General features: G+C 47.1%; 1 protein-coding gene across 3 annotated transcripts in view; it reads right to left on the minus strand.

The window, feature by feature from the left end:
• The window catches only part of SH3BP5 (SH3 domain binding protein 5), a 79008-nt gene that overhangs the window by 25270 nt on the left and 31334 nt on the right, over nt 1-22404 (minus strand). The window contains exon 1 of one of the 3 annotated variants that reach the window (XM_010335670.3): nt 3576-22391. The exons of the other annotated variants lie outside the window; for them this stretch is intronic. Coding sequence (XP_010333972.1) covers nt 3576-3623 — 48 coding nt within the window. The 5' untranslated portion in view covers nt 3624-22391. Of the gene's footprint in view, nt 1-3575; nt 22392-22404 lie in introns of those variants that run through there. 3 annotated transcript variants of the gene reach the window in all.

The following is a 22404-nucleotide window of genomic DNA, read 5'->3' on the forward strand; positions in this document are numbered from 1 at the left end:
GCCTGAACCCAGGAGGCGGAGGTTGCGGTGAGCCGAGATCGCGCCATTGCACTCCAGCCTGGGTAACAAGAGCGAAACTCCGTCTCAAAAAAAAAAAAAAACAAAACAAAAAAACAAAAAAAAAAAAAAAAGAAATATATTTTGAAGGTGTTGGTTCATCAGTTCTGATAATCACTTTTGCTCTTTACCTTCCACATAATCACAAAACTCAAGAAAATGTTTACTAAAAAAAAAAATAGGGAAAACCAAAAATATTTGTCAGTGCTTATCCTCATTAAAGGCAACATTTCAAATAAATAAGCAAACAAATAAAACTAAAACAAGGCCAGGTGCAGTGACTCACCCCTGTAAATCTCAGCACTTTGGGAGGCCGAGGCAGGTGGATCACATGAGGCCAGAAGTTCGAGACCAGCCTGGCCAATATGGCGAAACCCCATCTGCACTAAAAGTACAAAAATTAGCTGAGTGTGGTGGCGGGTGCCTGTAGTCCCAGCTACTCAGGTGACTGAAGCACCACAATCCCTTGAACCCAGGAGAGGGAGGTTGCAGTGAGCCAAGACTGCACCAGTGCACTCCAGCCTGAGCAACAGAGCAAGACCCTGCCTTAAAAAAAGAAAAAGAAATATCTAAGATTGACTGGCAATAAGGGGAGGTAAAAAGTCAAAATGTTAACCCAGGCCGGCCGCAGCAGCTCGTGCCTGTAATCCCAGCACTTTGGGAGGCCGAGGTGGGCAGATCACCTAAGGTCAGGAGTTCGAGACCAGGCTGACCAACATGGTGAAACCTGTCTCTACTAAAAATACAAAATTAGCTGGCCATAGTGGTGCATGCCTGTCATCCCAGCTACTCGGGAGGCTGACGCAGGAAAATCGCTTGAGCCTGGGAGACAGAGGTTGTGATGGACTAAGACTGTGTCACTGCACTCCAGCCTGGGCAACAAGAGTGAAACTCCATCAAACAAGCAAGCAAACAAACAAACAGATAAATAAATAAATAAAATGTTACCCAAACAAGAGACAGGTTTACAAGACTGAGCTGCTCATGGTCCCTCCAAGCCCACCCTACCCACATGAGTCTTTTAAGATGTGTAGGAAATGACGGCGCCCAGCCATGCCCCAATAGCCAGTGAGTGGCCAAGCCACTCCAGTGGTTCAGAAGTTCTCATCTCTAATCTCAATCACTTCTGCGATGATTTAAAGCTCTCAGCTCTTTCTCTGTCCCTGGCAGACAGAAAAACAACAAAACACGCCCACTTAAAACTACAAAGCACCACACCAGGACAGATCCACTTTCCAGGAGGGCGGAAACCAAGCGCAGGACCCTGGATGAGGCCGTCCCTCCCCGCACTCTACCTCTACTGCCCTGATGCAGGGAGGATAGAAGGAGCCAGGACAGGGGGTGTTATGAAATCCCTACGGTGTGCCAGGTGTGAACCAATGGAGTCTAGCCCACAGCCCTGCTAGAGGTATTGTCAGACCCATTTTACACCCAAAGAAACTGGTTACGGCAGTGGTCCAAGGTCATGGGGCTAGAAAGGAAGGAGACAGGACCCACACCCAGGCCTTCGATTCTGATCACCTGGATAGAAAAAGCACCAAAGCGGGGCCCCTATATTACCATCCTGCCCCTGTCCCCGCCCAGCCCCGCTCCGCTCCAGTGGTGTATCATCTTGTAAGCTTGACATTTCAGTGAACCAGCTGCTCCTTTGGCCGTGCTTAAGCAAGCTTCACTGAAGCTTACAAGACACTCTCTAGACTGTAGATCCTGATGAGAACCCATCATTCATACCCTCTCCATGCCACCATCTGCACACCCACTTTGCCGACCAATCTCTCTATAGGGCATCCAAAGGCCTGGCAATCCCTGTTCAAACCCCTTCTTGTCCCCTAGTTCTATACCAAGGAACAAACGGGCTCTACAGAAACCACTGCAGATGTATCCAGCATGGGTTCTTACCTGGACTATTTTTAAAATTTTCCCACTATCTGCCCACTTGGTTGGAGGCGCCACATGCCAAACTTTCATAAGCTAATCCTGGGCTCTGCTCATCTATATTTGGAAACTGCTTTCCAACACCCTTGAAATAAACGGGTTCAAAGTCATTAACATTCCTCATGCCTCAGACAAAAATACTCAAAATAAATGATGAAGGGGAGTTATCTGTCAATGGCCCCTTCCCTGCCAGCTGGGGTCTACCAAAGGAACCTCTTAATTGGAGAGCTTCTCCACACTGGCCACGACTGGTCTTTTGCCAGCCAGTACCTCACACGACTGCTTGGCTTCGGTCCCAAGGGATGCCATTTAACAGAGGCAGAGGACACACCCACTCTAGACAAAGTAACTTCAGTTAACACCAACTCACTCTGCAATCTGGAAGCCCAGATCTTTCTACTCTTGGCCTATAAGCCTGGGAGACACCCATGAAAGGTGTGTGAAGAGACAGGAGAGGACAACTCAAACCCAGGACACCAGCACACACTGGATGACCAAATGCCTGATCAGTCCCCCAGACCCAGAACACTTGGAGTTAAGATGCTACAGCAAAAAAGGCTGGTGACCCACAGCCCTCTCCTGTATGCATAGTGCATAGAATTTCTATGATCTCGTCACAGCAGCATCGCCCCTTGTGTCCTGGAAAGTCTTATGGGAGCCAACACTGTGTTACTGATTTTTTTAATTCCCAAAATCTAGCATAGTGGCTAGTATACTACCAATGTTTATGGTAGAAATGATCACCCACAAACAACTCCCTTATGATCAGTCATTATGAATGCATTTGTGATTTTTTCTCCTGTGACTGCCGCAATTAGACACATGTCTATCTGAACGTGTTTATCCTTGAAAATGGCCATTCAGGGTGATGTAAAAACTCACGTGAGTAATCAAACTATATACCCTAAGTCACGTCATGTGAATGCCATTCTCTCAAGATCTAACTCATTCCCCCCTCCACTCGACCTCACCTCCTCCAAGCTGGGCGATATATAACCCAGATCCCAATGGAGCTTCAGGAAACTCAAGCCGGGGGAAAAATTTACCCTCTCTGATTTCACAGGACCAAGTTTCTGTACTTGTTTCCTCAGTTTGCCACATTATAAAATAGTGTATGTGAAAAAATACTTTGAAAACTACCCAACACTATGAACGTATCAGGAACACATCTCATGAATTATTGGACTATTCACTTGGTCTTCTCAACAGGACTGCAGACTCTCGGAAGGCACTGTGAGTCCCCAACACTAGAATGGTGAAGAAGCTGCACTTAGAACCAGGTGCTACGCCAAGCCCTCCAGTAGCCGGGAACACTGGCTCTCCTCTTCCCACCTCTTCCAGGTTTCCGCCTTCCCTGGCTCATTCAGCACTGTTTGTTGCCCGGTACACTTAAGCACAGCCAAAGGAGTGACTGGTTCACTGAAACGTCAAACCCCCACCTCCAACCTAATCTTGCTCCTGGATCAGCATAACTTGGCTTAATTTTAACTACCACCTTCAAGAAGATCTGCAAAGGAATTCAAGGTCAGAGGGACACAGATGAAAATGAGGGCTTAATATAAACAGGACTTAACCCAACATACCTTTCTGGTGAGCACAGCATATAAAAAATCTGAGGGATCTGTTATCATACAAGTGCAAAGACGCTCAGCATGGCTGCAGCCAGGGGGCCCTGGCCAGAGCAGGCGGTCAGAAATAGCACCGGGCACAAGGGCACACACAGCCAGGGACCCCTCTGGCTGCCGGAGGCCACATCATTTCAGGCCACCCAGGGATCTGTGGAAAGGATGCTAAGGGCCTTGTGACGGGGCCAGGGCAGCAGCTCCGCCCCCATCTAAGGAGCCGGGATTGGCCCAAGCTGGTGCAGTAGGGGCTCTCCAAATGAGCCCAGGATCCTGGCAAATCTCCTTTCCACCTGGTACTGCCAAGCAAAGCAGGTCTGAGGGACTCAGGGGCCTCCTCCCAGCTCTAAATGGCTGGAAATAAACCGCAGCCAATGGAACTAAGAATGAAAAAGGATAATATATCCACACAGAGGAATCCAAATGTCTCAGGGCTGAGATGACTACACCTTAAGCCTTTGTAATTCTATCAATTCCAAACATTCCTTTATTATTTGTTTCGTTTTTGAGACAGGGTCTCACTCTGTCACTCAGGCTGGAGTGCAGTGGCACAATCATGGCTCAGTGCAGCCTCAACCTCCCAGGCTCCAGAGATCCTCCCACCTTAGCCTCCCCAGTAGCTGGGACTACAGGAGCACACCAAGCCCAGTTAGTTTTTTATATAGACGGGGTTTTGCCATGTTGCCCAGGCTGGTCTTGAAAACTCCCAGGCTCAAGCAATCTACCTGCCTCCGCTTCCTAAAGTGCTGAGATTATAGGCATGAGCCACCGTGCCAGGCCACAAGCATTCCTCTTTAGAGCAAGTACTTTGCCACCTTTACTTTGCACCACACAACATGAAGATGCGGAAAGGGTAAGACACAGTTTCTGCTCTCAAGCTCACGATTCCAGGGCAGGCATCTTAACCCATGGTTTACAGGCTAGGAACACAGATCAAGATTCAGGCTTCTAGACGCATTAGCTGTGTGACCCTGAGCACTTTCTTACTTCTCTGTGCCTCAGTTTCCTCACCTGCAAAACACAGATAATAACAGAACCTAGCTCATGGGGTTGCTGTGAGGAATAAGTGAGTTAATACGTATTAAGTGCTGAGAACAAGCACACGGTAAGCAATAGAGTGTCATGTAAGCAAGCACTATGTCGCATTAGCTTGCGAGTATTACCCCACGACAGGAATACTTAAGCGGATGTGATATCTACCTTGAAGTTACAATGTACGCACCTATGCACATGTCTGTTTTGAGAGGGTGACATCTACAATGTTCAAATCCTCAAAGAAGCAGAGCTGAGAAAAAGCTGAGGGAGCAGGGCTACAGGAAGGGTTCATAGAAGCTACACTGACTTGTGCCTTCATTTTAATCCAGCAAAGGGTAAAAGCTAAGCAGTGCCGTCCAACAGAACTTTCTGCAGTAATGGAAACGTTCTTTATCTACTATCCCAAAATAGTAGCCAGCCTCCACGTGTGGCTATTGAGTACTTGAAATGTGGCCAGCCAGAGTGAATAAATGAATTTTTGGTTTAATTTTAGTTAATTTACATTTAAGCAGCTATATGTGGCTAATGGCTGCTATTTTGAACATCACAGAGCTAGTCAGTCTGGGAAGAACAAAGCAACAGTGAAAGAACAGATTATGCAATGATGCAAAACATTCCCTGCTGTCCTCAGAAATCCTGACTAGAACACCACAACGCACCCCGCAATTGTAAGCAGTGACGCGCATACACCCTGAACCTCAGCACAGAGAAGGGCAGATGCCGAAAGACAAGAGGGGCCAAGGCCGGGAAAAACCTCGTGCGCTGTGGTCAGATTTGGGCTTGACACTGGAGACAGAGCAAACGTTCTGTATTAGCCAGGGTTCTCCCAAGAAGCGGAACTAATAGGATGTTTACACAGAGAAACATTTACTATAAGGAATTGGCTCATGCAATTATGGAGGCTGGCAAGTTCAAAATCTGCAGAGTTCAAAGTCTCCAAGTAGGCTGGAGGCCCAGCAAAGAATTTATATTTCGGTTCAAGACCGAAGGCTGTCTGCTGCTGAACTCCCTCTTGCTTGTGGGATGTCCCTCTTTTGCTCTATTCAGACCTTTAACTGACTGGATGAGGACCCCCCACATTGGGGAGGGAAACCAGCTTTACTCAAAGTCCACTGATTTAAATGTTAATGTCATCCAAAAACACTCTCACAGAAACACCAGAATTATATTTGACCACATATCTGGACACTGTGGCCCCGTCAAGTTGACACATAAAATTAATCATCATATGTACTGAAGTTTTTAGCAGGACTAACAGCAGAACTGACTCTGGCAAGATAATTCAGCTGGGAGGCAGTAGGGAGAGATGGAGGTTCCAGGAGGCAGGAAGACCAGTTGAAAGGCTACTTCAGGCCTGGGGCGGTGGCTCACACCTGCAATCGCAGCACTTTGGGAAACTGAGGCAAGTGCATCTCTTCAGAGACGAGCCTGCGCAGCATGGTGAAACCCCGTCTCTACTGAAAACACAAAAATCAGCCAGGCATAGTGATGTGCACCTGTAAGGTAAGGTGGGAGGATTGTTGGAGCCTGGAAGGAAGAGGGTGCCGTGAGCCAGGATCATAGCCCTCTGCACTCCAGCCTGAGTGACAGAGTGAGATCCTGTCTCAAAAAAAAAAAAAAAAAAAAAAAAAAAGCTATTTCAATGCATTGGGTAAGACATGAGGGATTGCACCAAAAAAAGTGACAATAAGAAATGAGTCATTTAGTATTTGTTGAAGTAGGAATGAATGGATTCTGTGACTTTACAAAACACACACTTTATTAGAAGCTGGCATTTCCTTGTAAATCTCCAACACAATGTAGAATGGGACGGGAGGTTTTCCATCAACATAAAGGGAGGGAAGTGATGTAGCAGAAAGATACACAGGTAGTTACTGTGTCTACCTGCTTAAAAGAGTCTTATGCCTGCTCTGTGGGTAACATACGCTCACCTTTAACTTCTTCTAATTCACTACCTTTTTAGAAGATAAACTACCGTACCAACATGGCAGTCTGTTAGCTGCCTCCCAATATCCATTCCCCCCTTCATCCTTAAAACTACGTTGCCTGGCTAGCTAAAAGACTCCAAGCCAAGCCTCCCTTGCAGCTACCTGTGACTATCTGATCAAGTTCTAGCAATGAATGGAAACTGTGTTGTCTGGGACTCCCAAGAAGACTCTTTAAAAATTCAAGGAACATACATCCCTTCCTCTTTTCCTCCTTCTGTCCTGAAATGCAGACGTGATGGCTGGAGCTCCTGGAGCCATCGTCAACCACAATGTGACACGGAAAATTGGATTCAAATACTAGGATGTAAGCAGCAAACAGGACACTAGGTTTCAGATGACCATGAAGTCATAGCACTAATTCTGGACCGCCTAATTTAGGTCTTCTGTTAGTTGAAAGATGGAATCCTTGTGTGTTTAGGTCATGTTTTTGAGTTCTGTGGCTTACAATCAAACATAATTCCTAATTGATAGATGATACAGCTATTATTTTGTGCACAAGGCAATGCAGATTTCAGAATTTCAGGCCACATACCTTCGTCCATATATTTTCCTATGGCCTTGGGTATTGATATGGGGGTAGGTAGAAAAGGAGCCTACATAAACTAATACAGCGCCTTATACCTCATAATTTCCTTCCAACCTTCCAACAGCTGCTTTCAATAAAGGACCCACTGCAGATACCTTCTACCACCTTTGCTGAGTGCCCAGGTCAGTGTGAAAACAGACACCCCCGCTTCTCTATATATGGAGAACCTTCACTAATCTGGCCTTACCCTGAGATCAAGAGACTTAAAGAATGAGAAAACCTCAGAAGATTTTGATATGCCACTGATTTTAGAAATAACACCAAGCACTTACTCTGGAATACGGTGCTTTGACAAAGGGCTGGGGTGTACGCTTGGGGCCGACAGGGAATTAGTGAGCACAGGGCGTATTTTTCCTGCTTCCATTTAAGCCACTTCCTCAGGCCAGGCCCGGTGGCTTATGCCTGTAATCCTAGCACTTTGGGAGGCCAAGGCGGTAGATCACTTGAGGTCAGGAGCTCAAGACCAGCCTGGCCAACATGGAAACCCCCATCTCTACTAAAAATACAAAAAATAGCCGGGTATAGTGGCATATGCCTGTAATCCCAGCTACTTTGGAGGCTGAGGCAGGAGAATCGCTTGAACCCGGGAGGCAGAGGATGCAGTGAGCCGAGATGGCACCACTGCACTCCAGCCTAGGTGACCGAGTGAGACTCCAGCTCAAAAAAATAAAAAATAAAACTAAAAATAATCCACTTCCTCAAAATGAAAGCTACAAAGTGAGGCTTCCTAAATGGAGCCCATCGTTGCCTTAACTGAAGCAAACAGGTGCTTCGTCCTCTGCGAGAAGGTAAACTCCCCCATGCCCTTGAAAGTTTTACATGGAAGAAACTAATAAATATCAAACTAATAAAGGCCATCAAGAATGAAGAAGGGGAGAGAACTGGTGAGAGGCAAAAACAGGAAGTGGCTGGAGAAGACAGGAGAAGACAACTGAGGAATCCACATTCCCGAAGATTCTTCAGAAGAGACTCAGTTGATGTGGCCTGCCATGAAGCCCTTCGGAATTCTACCAGATCTGACTAGCTCTCAGCAACCAAGCTAGTGAGGGTTGAGGAGACAGAAATAAAATCTTAGGCCCAGCCCCTTATCTCAGAAACTCAATTTCTTCCTAGAAACACCAGGCTTGGGAGTAGCTAGAACAACAGTGTGAGCATTTGCGTGCTTTTTAGTATAATTAAACTCTACTGTCTGTGATCACTTGTGCCCACTCAAGGCTACAGGCTAAGGAATGACAAAGTAGGAGCCAGGATCCCGCCACAGCTCCATATGCTGTGAATTCAGGAACCCCAAGACAGGGCAGCTGACCCCAAAACTACTTTCTCCCTCTGGCTGATCAACACTACAAATTCCCTTTTTGTAGTGCTGCCAGATTTAGCAAATACAAATACAGGCCTTCCAGTTAAATCTGAATTTCAGGTAAACAATTTTTTTTAGCTTATGTCTCAAATATGGCACGGGAAAATTTTATACTAAAAAAAAAAACGATCTGAAATTTAACTGGATGTCCTGTATTCCTGTATTCTATCTGCCAATCTTACTTTGGCTCAAACTCCACAAGGACATCCCACTGCATAGAAATGAAAACTCTGCCTATAGCCTGGACTTCCAAACATTTCCCACTTGGTGGAACACGTGTAGTTCTGTCTCTCACGTGTGGAGAGGTTCCTGCAGCGTGATGAGCCCTGAGATTGGAATGGGCAGTCCCCCCAGACTGGAAGCGGGGCATTCCAAGCTGTGGGGATGTTTGTAAGTCGGAACCACTTGAAGGCCCAGAGACCATAAACCTCTAAGTCTTATCAGTCATTTACTTCTCAGCATGAATAATTTCATCAGATTCTTCAGGTAGATTTTCATAGAAGGAAGAGAATATGAAGTCACAACTGGGAGGGTTGAGGAAAAAGTAGAAAAGAAAGGAAGGAAAGCAGGGGCATCCCCCAAGTCAGGAGAGAAAAGAAGGTACGCCAAGAGGGCACAGCCGTCTGGCCAGGGGCCAGACCTTGTTGCCAGGCAACAGAAAAAGGCCAGCCTGTGTTGACGAAACTAGTAGCAGAAATAAGGTCTGATTTCCTTTACCTGAAAACTTAGTCACTCTACCACGCTTCCCAGGGAATGCCTGCGGTTTACGGAGGGGAAGGGGCCATCCGTTGTCAATGCAGTAACGTTACCGAAAACAGAGTGCAGATGAGAAGAAGGAAGGAAACATCTAAAGAGCATCATGGTTTCAGACAGGGAACAAACTCCACACCCTGCTTCCCCTCTAACCACTAGGCTGTGGGGACAAACCACACCAGTTAGCCTCGGAAAGCACACTGCCTGCCCAGCAGCACCCACTGGGGCCCAACCACACCTCTGTGACTAGCAAAGACGGCAAGGCAAAGGGAACTGCCCGTGACAAACCTCCCAAATGACAGGGTGATGGAGGGCAGCTCCTCCAGCCCAGTGCTTCCTGGCGAAGACCTGCCTGCAACCGATCCCCCACGTGGGCTTCCTGCCACCTGCCAGACAGAACAGGGTTGAATGCAAGTGGCCCACGGCACCATCAGAAAAGAAAAGCCCAAGATGAGCAACGCTCTCCCTGCTCCAGCCCCAGCCCCATACTGGAGGCAGAGTCAGCCAAGCAGGACGTGCAGCTCTTCTGGCGGAAGCCCCCAAACCAACCTCTCCATGTCAGGAGCCTTTGACCTGGGTCAAACGCTGCTGCTCATCTCCCTCCTGACCCCATCCTAATTGGAGATTCCAGGCTTCCAAAGTGCAGCTGCTGCTTTCCCAGAATCTTCAGTCAAGACTGTAAGGCAGGATGCGGTCTTCCCGGCGAGGGAGAGTTAAGGGTCCATGCTTAGTTCTTGCCATAAATCTCGAGGAACTAGAAATTGAGACAGATGCCCCGTCATTCCACTACGTGCTCTTACTTTGGGCAGCAAGAATGACGCAGTTCCCAGGAACTGGCCTGTGGCCACCGAGGGGGAATGTGACCAGGGCCACAGGGATGAACGTCACCAAGCCAGACCTCCTCACCCAAAGTCCTGTGGCAAGACCTGCCCCAGGCAAGCAAATGGCTCTACAGAAATGAAAGTGACTGGGACGAAGGGAGGCATGACAAAGTCGCACTAAAGTCCTAGGAGGGCTGGAACAGGGCCCCAGGAGGGGAAAGTTCCCAAGGACTCCAGATAAGAGCCTCTCAGTTACCCCAGCCCAGAAAAGTCAGGGGCACGCAGGGAAATATCCACACCGATGAACTCAAAACCTGCCTTTAGTCCTAAAAGTCACTTATCTCTGGCGCATTCTCCTCAGATGTACCAGAATGTCTTTCAGGTTTGCAGAGTCATAAATGCCTACGATTTGCCAGGCACCAGGCAGCAGCCAGAACCAGGTGGACCTGGGTTTAAACCCTCACTCCTGTCCTCACAAGGTCTGTGATCTTAACGTCCCCAAGCCTCAGCGATTACTCCCCCTCAGTATGATGAAATACAACCTTGCAGGCCAGGCACAGTGGCTCACACGTGTAATCCCAGCACTTTGGGAGGCCGAGGCAGACGGATCATCTGAGGTCAGGAGTTCGAGACCAGCCTGGCCAATGTAGCAAAACTCCATCTCTACTAAAAACACAAAAATTAGCCTGGTGTGGTGGCATGCACCTTTAGTCCCTGCTACTCGGGAAGCTGAGGCAGAAGAATCGCTTGAACCTGGGAGGTGCAGGTTGCCGTGAGCAAAGATCACGCCACTGCATTCCAGTCTGGGCGATAGAGCAAGTCTCCATCTCAAAAAAAAAAAAAAAAAAAAAAACACACACACAGAAAAGAAAACAGGCTGGGCGCTGTGGTTCATGCCTATAATCCCAGCACTTTGGGAGGCCGAGGCGGGTGGATCACGAGGTCAGGAGATCGAAACCATCCTGGTCAACATGGTAAAACCCGTCTCTACTAAAAATACAAAAATTAGCTGGGAGTGGTGGTGTGTGCCTGTAGTCCCAGCTACTCGGGAGGCTGAGGCAGAAGAATCGCTTGAACCTGGGAGGTAGAGGTTTCAGTGAGCCAAGTTCATGCCACTGTCCTCCAGCCTAGTGACAGAGCAAGACTCCGTCTCAAAAACAAAGAAAATAATATCACCTTGCAATCTTGCTCTAAGGATTAAATGAGAGAATGTACATAAAAGACCTATGAGCACAGACCCAGGCCCCTAGCAGCGCCTGAATAAATCAGGGCTATGGATAGCCCCTTAAGAGAACACAACCTCTAAGCCCCAGTTTCTTCTTCTGCAAAAGTTCGTGTGTGTGTTTGTGTGTGTGTGTGTGTGTGTGTGTGTGTGTGTGTTCACATAACTCCTCCTCATGCATGTAAAACACTTAGAAAGTGTCTGGTACACAAAGAGGGCTGAAATTACTCTTCTTCCTCCTCCCCTTCCATCTCCCTTCCTTCCTTCCATTCAGTAAACTGTCACCTCCACCCCACTGACTCCCAGCTTCCCTGCATTCTAGCCAATGGCATTTCTCCCCAGGTACCCGACCCCTTCAACTTTAGCATTATGAACCGTGAACTCACCACCTTCTCCCAAAGCCAGATTCCCTCTCTCTATCAACTTCCTATTGGCTCTTCAGATCAAAACCTTGGAGTTCCCTACAAGATAATCTGGACAGAGAATTAGCCACCAAGTCTGTTACAGTCTCCCTTCACATTCTCTTAGATTTGGCCACAACACCAGAAAGGTTTACGTAAAGGCCCAGGTAACAGTCTTTGGTCTCCAAGACTAGTTTCTTCATTCCTACTGTAAGGCCACAAGGGAGACAATGACAGCCCCGCACAGAGCAGTGTGTGTGGCACCTAATACATCACTAGAGCTCAACAAATGGAGCTGCTGTTAACATAAGGGCATCAATTTCTCGAACACAACCAAGCCCCCAACTCAAGAGCCCACCATGGCTACTTCGCAGCTTCTCAACCAAGTGTGAAGGCCAGGCGGAGGCGTACGGCATTCTTAGCTGCCCACGCTGTTCCTCTCCTGCCTGGTCCTTTAGCTCCGCTACGCCTTTCTTTCCAAGGCTCTGGCTTCCTTACCCAAGTTCATATCCACACCGACCCCTCCCCTCAGATCTCTGCTCTTCTGTCCTTACTACCCAGCCTCCCTCTTGTGCTTCGAGAGGGTGCACAGTGTGTCTTTCCCATCAAACATTCCCGATGGGCAGCATCCCCCCATGTGCACAGACACACACACACACACACACACACAGTGACACACTCCCTGGCTTCTTCCCTTTGCCATCTACACCAGAGCCACATGGTTCAGTGCACTAACAAATGAGCCTCTCCATGTGGCTCTTGGCAAATACAGTCAGTCCTTATTATTCACAGCTTCCGTATCTCTGAATTTACCTACTTACTAAGCTTTATTCGTAACCCCAGTGTTTGGGGGGCCATTTCACAGTGTTTGGGGGGGTCATTCATCGACATGTACAGAGTGGTGAGAAAATGAGCCACCTGATACACGTATTTCTAGCTGAGGTCCAACAAGAACCTTCTCTGCCTTCTTTTTTCGACTCTCATACTGTAAACAAGTGTCCTTTCCAAGGTGCTTTTAGTGCCGTGTGTTTCACATTTTTGTGGCTTATGTTGATGATTTTTCTCTATAAATTGGCCTCCAAGTAGAGCAATTAAGTCCTTTCTAGGGCTCCTAAGTATAAGAAGGCTGTGATGTGCCTTATGGAGAAAATACTTGTGTTGGATGAGCTTCTTTCAGGCAGAAGTTATACTGCTGTTGGCTGTGAGTTCAGTGTTAATGAGTCAACAAAACGACCCATGCAGAAAAAGGAAGAGGACATTTGCCAATCTGAACACGAGTTCACTCTAGTAAGTGCTAAAGTAACATCCGTTGTGCATGATGAAGCTATGGAAAAGATGGAAACGCGGCTGGATTTGTAGATTCCATCTGGCACCAATCCTGAGAGGTCATGACAGATTAAAAAACCAGAGTGGCCAGCATCATTGTGAGGCTAAGAGCCAAAGAAGTTTACAGTCACATCACCCAGAATCGGGAAAACATTCAGCCCTTTGCAGCTAGTGTTTTACTATCAAGAAATATTGCATATAATTGATTGTGAGAAACTTACTAAATAAGTATGTTTATTAACATACTTATTTTATGTCTTTAAACAGAAACACACATCCAACAAGGTTATATATTGATCACCTGACAAAAATGTTGTGACTGCAGGCTCTCAGGAACCTAATCTTCTATTCTCCCCTAGGAACAAAGCCTCAGTACCTGTTAATTCAGTATTTATAGCAACTTTATAGAATATGACTACAACAGATAATGAGAGCTGTTTGTATTTACCTCTGCCGTAGCATCGCCTTGCTTCTGCATGTAGATGGAGCTCCCGGAGGATACAGAACAATTGTATACTCCACAATGGCCAGCACAGACAAAGGTGAGATGCGTTTCTCTGCCAATCCCCAAGCCCACTGTGATCCTCCCATAGTCTCACTCCATATCTCAAACGGAGAAGACAGACAGACAGACAGACAGACACACGCACACACACACACACACACACACACACACCCCTATCCAGGTCAGTAACAAAGATTCTACTTTTGCTCCGAACAGTCCATTCCACCACACCCTTTCATAAGACTGCCAAGAGGGGGAAATGTCAGCTCCATAAGGACAGGATCTTTGTTCTATGCTTGAGGCCAACAAGTGGCTAGAACAATACCTGGCATGTAGTAGGTACACAGTCAATCGCTATTGAAGAAAAAAGAAAATTTTTTAAATCCCCACACAGACATATAAAGTAATAATCTACATTTGACATATCCCACCTTTGCAGAACATCAGCCTCTCATTCTCTACTTATGAAATGGTTTCTCCTTTTATTTTTTTTTTGAGACAGGGTCTCACTCTTTCACCCAAACTGGCGTGCAGAGGTGCGATCACAGCTGCATGCAGCCTTGACTTCTCAGGCCCACACAATCCTTCCACCTCAGCCTCCCAAGTAGCTGGGACCACGAGCAAGTGCCACCAGGTCTGGCTTTTTTTTTTTTTTTTTTAAAAGAAATAGTGTCTCATCATGTTTCCCAAGGTGGCCTTGAACTCCTGGGCTCAAGCAATCCTCCCACCTCAGCCTCCCAAAGTGCCTGGATTACAGGCACAAGTGACCACTCCCGGCCATGGAAGGTTTTCTACAAACGAAATCAATGCCTAGAATTTCCCAACAAAGGACCAGGATAATACTCTGTTTCCCTAGAATTAACATAATAGTTCAGAATATTAATTGATGTGTTTGACCCATTTCATTTCATTAGAAACAAGATTCTTCATCCATTCAAGGCCCATGCGACACTATCCCTTTGGGCATCGAGTGCTTTTGATCAGCGAGAAGGTAAGTCAGCTACTCCTTCCTCATCATTTTCCATCCTCTGGCACATTCTGTTCTCACAAACAACTATGTTCTCAACCTACCTGGACTCACTCTTCTACCTGGCACCATCTCTATGTCTTCCACAGCCCCCTCCCAGCCAGGAGGGGCCTGTTTCCTCTTCTGCCCATAGGTTATTTGTGGTGATTTTTTTTTTGTTTATTACAAGACAGCAGATTCACCACAGATACTCAACATTTAATAGAAAAATTCATCTGGGATAATCTTAAAATTCTTTGGTCCAAATGCTTTACATGTACTAATTCAATCACTGGAGTAAACTGCAAAAGTAGCTAGAATACTTTGCAGATAGGGTTTATCTTTCCCAACTCTTGACTTTGGACTGGCCCCGTGTTTTATGTTTATTAACATCTTAGAGGCTAAAGTTTATTAACTTTAGTTTTAACTTTAAAGTTAATAAACTAAGGTTTATTAACTTTAGCTCCTAAGATGTTAATAAACATAAAACAAGCAGAGGCTTGAAAAGGGCTCACCCTTTTTGTTCCTGGAATCCCAACACTGTATGAAAAAGACCAGACTAGCCTGTTGGATGAAAGATACATGTGGCCTAGTCACTCCTACTACCCTAGCTGACCACCAACTGATTGAAAGATAAGACCACGATCAGCCGGCCCCCAGCTAACCCACCAACTGACTGTACATGTGTGAGATCAGCTCTAAGCTCAAGATCAGAAAAACTGGCCAACAAAATCATAAGCTAAATAAAGGTTTAAGCCACTAAGTTTTAGGCTGGTTTGTTTGACAGCCAAAGCTAACCGATACACAACTTTTTACTTTTTTTAAGAGCCAGGATCTCACCCTGTTCTCAAGGCTGGAATGCAGTGGCACGATCATCGCTCACTGCAGCCTGAAACTCCTGGATTTAAGCTATCCTCCTGCCTCTGCCTCCTGAGTAGCTGGGCCACAGGTATGCACCACCTTGCCTGGCTACTTTTTGTAGAGACAGTATCTCACTATGTTGCCTAGGCTGGCCTCGAACTCCTGGCTTCAAGCAGTCCTCCCATTTTGCCCTCCTAAAGTGCTGAGATTACAGGCCTAAGACCCCTCACCCAGTCAACTCCATTTTATTAATTAAAAAAAAAAAAATTGAGGCACAGAGATTAGGTAACCTGCCAAAGGTCCCACAGCTTTTAAGAGTCGAGCCTACAAGTTACTCTACAAGTTTCAAATGTTTTCCCATTCATCTCCTTGTCTAAAGGTGGTTATATGTAAGGCATGGCCTTATAAGGTCCCATAAACACAAAACAGGCAACTTTCAACACTAACCCCCACTCTTTTGCATTTATGCTGCCCATCAAGTTTGCAAAGTGCTCTCCTCTCTTCTGACACATTCCAACCACTGAAAATAACAAGTGTTGCCCAATGTTCATGGATGAATGGATAAATAAAATGTGGTATACACATTCAATGAAAGAAGATTCTGACACATGCTATAATAGGGACATTACTCTAAGTGAAATAACCCAGTAACAAAAAGACAAATACTGTATGATTCCTCAATATTTATATGAGGTACCTAGGGTAGTCAATTTCATAGAAATATGCAATAGAAGTGGTGGTCGCCTGAGCCTGGGGGAGCGGAGGAATTGGGAGTTAGCGTTTAATGGGTAGAGAGTTACAGTCTGGGAAGATGAAAAACTTCTGGAGATGGACGATGGTGAGAGTTGCACAGCAAGTCAATGTGCATGTACAATGTGAATGTCTTCACGCCATTTTTAAGAACAGTTAAAATGAAAGAGAAGCAAAAACGAAAAACAGAGAATGGTAAAAATGGTACATTTTGTGTTGTATGTACTTTAACAGAATTTTCCTAAAGAAGAAAAAAAATAAGAGTTGGGACTGGCAGTGATAAAATGACAGGTCCAAAGCTACTGTTAAACCAGGGGAGCCAGGTAAGCAAGATACACCCTGCTTTCAGCATCACTGAGTCACACAGGCTCCGCCCCCATCAGACTGCTCCCGCCTCATATGCTGAAGGCCAGATGGGCTGGCAGATATGTCAAAGCAGGCTTAAAAACAAGCTTGGGCTCAAGGACAAAAACTCTCAAAGCAAAGCCAGCGCCCTGCCCCCAATGTGGCACAGAAAACACATGTCATGTTCTACCTCCACTTGGCAGAATCTGGACTTGGTTTTCAAGATCACAGAATTGGATCTGACTCATTGGTTGAAAAATGAGTTCACATCAGGAAAAATAAAATCGATGCAATTTTTTTTTTTTTTTTTTTTTTTTTGAGACAGAGTCTTGTTCTGTTACCAGGCACCAGGCTGGAGTGCAGTGGCACAATCTCGGATCACTGCAACCTCTGCCTCCCAGGTTCAAGCAATTCTCCTGCTTTAGCCTCCCGTGTAGCTGCGACTACAGGCATGCACCACCACACCCAGCTAATTTTTGTATTTCAGTAAAGATGGTGTTTCACCATGTTGGCTGGGATAGTCTCGATCTCCTGACCTTGTGATCCACCTGCCTCAGCCTCCCAAAGTACTGGGATTACAGACGTGAGCCACTGCACCTGGCCAATCAATGCAAATTTTTAATGAACGTATATGATTTCTACCAACCCAACAATTATCTATCTTTTTATTATTGTTTTTTTTTGGGGGGGGGGTTGGTTTTGTGTGTGTGTGTGTGTGTTTTGTTTTTTGAGTTGGCGTCTTGCTCTGTCACTCAGGCTGGAGTACAACAGAGACATCGTGGTTCACTGCAGTCTTGAACTCCTGGGCTCAAGCAATCCTCCTGCTTCAGCCTCCTGAGGGCTGGGGCCACAGGCACATACCACTACCTCCAGATAATTTTACATTTTTTTATTTCATGTAGAGACAAGATCTCACTAAGTTACCCAGGCTGAAATTACAAATCTTTGTAAACTCTTCAGAGAAAATCAAGTGTAGGAGGTTTTTTCCCTTTTAAGCACCCTCAACTGAAATGCTGGATAGATAGACAAGGATATTCCACACATATAAAACCACCACTACAGCACCTTGTTTTTCTCCAAATAGCATACGTGCTTTTATTTCAAAATATTCATAAAGTTAAGAAAAAGTACCGTACAAAGAACTTTTTGCTCTCAACAATTTGAGTGAGGACCTGATGCTCCCCCTCCCCAACACTTTTATAGTTGTTATTTCCTAAAAATAAGGACTTTCTCCCACATAATACGACCATCAAAGGTAGAAAATGCATTGATACATGACTACCATGTAATTATCATGATTTCTTTTTTAAAAAAATATGGGATATACATCAAATAGTAAGAGAAGGTACTGGGACTTCTTTTCTTCTATTTTCTCAATTTTCTATAATAAATGCTCATTTTTTAATGAAGCCAAAACCTAAGATCATGCTGGGATTCCACTGTAAAATGCACCATCTCACTTAAATCCTAAGCCCAACCTCCTGAGACAGCCAGGGCTGTTCCCTTGACTGCCAGCATTTCACAAATGAGGATGCAGGGGACTCCGAGGATGCAGGGGACTCTGAGGATGCAGTGCCTCCTGACTCCAACTGGAAGGAACGGCTATCTGAAGGAGGCTCTCAGGCACCATTCCCTGCTGCACACAGCCAGAGAGGTTTGTAAATACAAAAAGGAAGCGGGTGGGGATAAGAACAAAGGAAGAAAACAGGAAGCCCCCGCTTGGCAGCAGCTGGAGGTGGACATCGCCCCCCTCACCATCAGGAAGGTGAGAGGAACATTCCCACACAAACAAGCTCATCCATCTGGCCTGAGCAACCTGCCCTCCACGGAGATGAAATGCGACATCCGTGCCCAGCCCCAGCCTTTGAATATCTTTCCAGTTCCTTCGCTACTGACCAACAAGGTCCCATGGGGGTGAGCGGTAGGAGTCAGGTTAGGAATGCTACCCTCCTTCTTCCTGCCCACCTGCAAGAAGGAAGGAGATTACAAGGAGGACTTGCAGGCATAAAGCCAGGCAGGACGCTCTCAACATTTCTTCTTGGGCTCTGCCCATTAAGAGTGACTCAACCTCAGGACCTGGGCATCATCTGATTCAGTCTGATGACTCAGTGGCTTGCTTGCCCAAGGGACTCAGTCATTGTCCTATCGTCCCCACTGGCCAAGAGAAGGGATGAGGAGGAGAGGAGCCAGCATCCACGGCTTCCCAACAGCCTAGGAGCCTCCCAGCCAGCTCCCTGCTACGTCTTTTCCCATCAAAGATTTGGGGTACAGAAGAGCAGGGAGTGGTGTGAAATCCGCTCCAGGATGTGTCACAGCCAGATGGGGACCCACCCGTCAAATGGGATTTGAATGAACCCAACCCAGATGGAGCTGGATTTGCCAGTCAGGTCGCTCTCCATCTGCTCACCTAGCTACCAGGTGGGAACGAGGCTGCGAGTAAAGGGGCCATGGAGAGGAAAAGCTCGTGACTTCAAGGGAGGGCAGCGGAGGAACCTCTGTCTGTTGGCGGCTCCCCAGCATCATTCACTAGTTTGTTCATTTATTGATTTATACAGTATTTGAGTACCTTCTGCATGCTAGCGCTGCAGACCTGGCAAGGAGCCAAATGGACAAAACTCCCTGCCCTTGTGAAGCTTCACTTACTGTAAACAAGTCAACTACCACAGGTCGCACGGGGAAGTACATCAGGGAAAAAGGAGAGCAAGGAATGGGGGCTGGGGCTGGCAGGGATGTGGGCTGGGAGTTACCATTTTAAATGTTAGCCTGAGAAGACCTCATGAATAACCGGACATTTGAGCAGAAACCTGAAGGAGATGAGGAATCGGGCCATGAAAATACCAGGGTGAGGACACCAGCAAACAGAGGGAATGGGGCCAGGCGAGGTGGCTCACGCCTGTAATCCCAGCACTTTGGGAGGCCGAAGCAGGTATATCATCTGAGGTCAGGAGTTCAAGACCAGCCTGGCCAACATGGTAAAACCCCATCTCCACTAATAATACAAAAATTAGCCGGGCGTGGTGGTGTTACACCTGTAATCCAAGCTACTCTGGACGCTGAGGTAGAAGAATCGCTTGAACGCAGGAGGCGGAAGTTGCAGTGAGCCGAGATCACAATACTGCACTCCAGCCGGGGCAACAAGAGCAAAACTCGGCCTCAAAAAAAATAAAAATAAAAACAGAGGGAAGGGCAAGTCCAAAGACCTGAGGTAGGAGCACGTGTGACAATAGCACAGCCAAGGGAGTGACCTGAATCAGAGGACCAGCCTCGAGAAATCCTGACACAAAGCCCCCGAGGGCCATCTCTGCCCCCAAACCTGAGCTCAGGGACCAGGCAAGGAAAACTTCAGGTAGAGAAGCCACTGCCACGACTCTAAGGAGATGCTTTACAAACCATCCTTCAATCCTTCTGCAGTATGGGCACATGGGCTGCTTTGGCTAGCTAAGTGTGGGCTAAACGGCAGTACAGAACCAGAAGTCCCGGCATTAAAGACTTTCAGGAAAGGAGGCTTTCTGAACTCCTCGGTATTTATCCAGTTTGACTTAGATCCTCAGAAGTGTCTCCTCAAACCTAACCTGAACCCCTCACGCTTCCGTTTCGGGTCAAGAATGATACAACCTTGGTCTACGGTCCTCGGCTTGAGGAGGCCTCTCAAAGATTGATGGGACATGGACACTTTGGAGGGGGAATGCCTCAGGGTTCCGGAATCTGTGGAAATTGGAAAGTACCTTTTGGAGCAGGGTTTGTTCTCCCGAGAACTCTAGAGGTCTGGGGAGGGCCCGGCTGGAGGTGGAGAAAGGGAGGGAGTGGCTGCTGCTCACGGCTTGTGCAAACCTAGGAGCAATCAGAACTCTGAAGCAGACAGCCCAGTGCACCAGGCCAGGGAAGGAAGAAGGGCTTCAGGCAGCCACTCTGTCTAGGAATAAAGGCAACGTCTATCTAGTAAGTTCCCACCGGAAACTTCAGCCTGGGGTTTAGAGCACAAAACCCAAACGCACAGAGAGGATCCTGGTACAACTCCCAAAGCAGGTCTGCGTGTGGTGGCTCACACTTTAATCCCAGCACTTTGGGAGGCCGAGGTGAGCGGATCACCTGAAGTCGGGAGTTCGAGTCCAGCCTGACCAACATGGAGCAACCCGGTCTCTACTAAAATTAGAAAATTAGCCAGGCGTGGTGGCACATGCCTGGAACTACTCAGAAGACTGAGGCAGGAGAATCGCTTCACTTGAACCTGGGAGGCAGAGGTTGCAGTGAGCACAGATCACACCACTGCACTCCAGCCTAGGCAACAAGAGCGAATCTCCATCTCAAAAACCAAACAAAAACAAAAAAGAACTCCCAAAGCAGAAAAGAGGTTCCTTGAAGGGAAATTTGAGAGGTGGATGGAGATAGGAACAAGAAGAGGAATGGTTAAGTCCTGGCCCTCATTCTCTATGGGTCTATCTTAGTATTTTCCTAGATTTCTGGGACTTTATTTCCAAAAGGTCCATCCTACTGATATCTCCCTCACAATACAAAACATCCTGTGCACATACACAGTAGGTGCTCAGAAAATTTTCGTTGTTATTTCTAATTTTTTTTTTTTTTTACATAACTGCACTCTGTTGCCCAGGCTGGAGTGCAGTGGCACAATCTTGGCCCACCGCAACCTCCATCTCCCAGGTTCAAGCAATTCTCCTGCCTCTGCCTCCAGTGTAGCTAGGATTACAGGCACCTACCACCACACCCAGTTAATTTTTGTATTTTTAGAAGAGATGGCGTTTCATCATGTTGGCCAGGCTGGTCTCAAACTCCTGACCTCAAGTGATCTGCCCACCAAGTGATGGGCCTCCCAGAGTGCTGGGATTTCAGGCATGAGCCACCACATGGGGCCTCACTAAACATCTTACAAGTGGATACTTTTAAAGGCAGCATCCCCCACCGTGTCATAAACACACCACAGGGACAGCACTGGGTCATTTGCTAGTGAGCTATAATTTGGATCGACTTAGATCTTCTTGGGAAATCTGAGCTCCCATCTCAAAAGGCATCACGGGGTTGGTGATTCGCATTAGAAACACCTGACCGGGAAGCCAGAGTGGGCTGAGGAAGGAGAAGAGTGCAGCCCAGGGCCTGGCTCACAGCAGGTCCCAGTAACTGTTGGGGGCTCTTTACCTTCCCCGTTCACAGGGCCTGGCTATCAGCGGCTGCAGGTGACACAAGTGGCACATTGCGTCACACAGCAGCCAAAGGAAGACCAGCTCCTAAACCAGAACCGCAGCCCCGCAGCCCCGCAGTCGCCCGATCACAGCCCCCTCCGCCACTCTCTTTCCAGTCTCAGGTTCACCACTTCTTTTGTGAGCTCTCAGGACAAAGAACCAAAGTTTCAACAGGACGATGGCCATGGACACCAGAATCCACTAAGGAGTGTGTAACAACTCACCGGCTGAATCTTAAAAAGGATTTAAAAAAAAAAAAAGAAGAAGAACCAATGTTTCCAGAGAAGTAGAAGGCTAAACACGCCGAAGACAGTGAGGCGAATGTGAGGTAGGAAGCGAATCTTCCTACCGCTCCCTGACAGGCTGGCATTCGGAGCGGAGGGGGAGCACACTCCGGACACGTCCCCATCAGTGCACGCAGCACCAGCTCGGGCAGCACCCACTTGCACGGTCATCTGAGTGCTGGCATTCACACCCTATTCACACTGGAATGACGCAGATTGGGGCAGCGAGGGGTGGAGGGGGGACAGTCACTACAGATAAGACAGATAGGACTCAAGCGTCTAACATTCAGCAGGAGATACAGAGTCAAAGGCAGCCTCAACACTGAAGGGTAGGGGCTGCAGGTAGGGGAGACAT

This window comes from Saimiri boliviensis, chromosome 9 (genome assembly GCF_048565385.1).
Source record: "Saimiri boliviensis isolate mSaiBol1 chromosome 9, mSaiBol1.pri, whole genome shotgun sequence".
Classification (NCBI taxonomy): Eukaryota; Metazoa; Chordata; class Mammalia; order Primates; family Cebidae; genus Saimiri; species Saimiri boliviensis.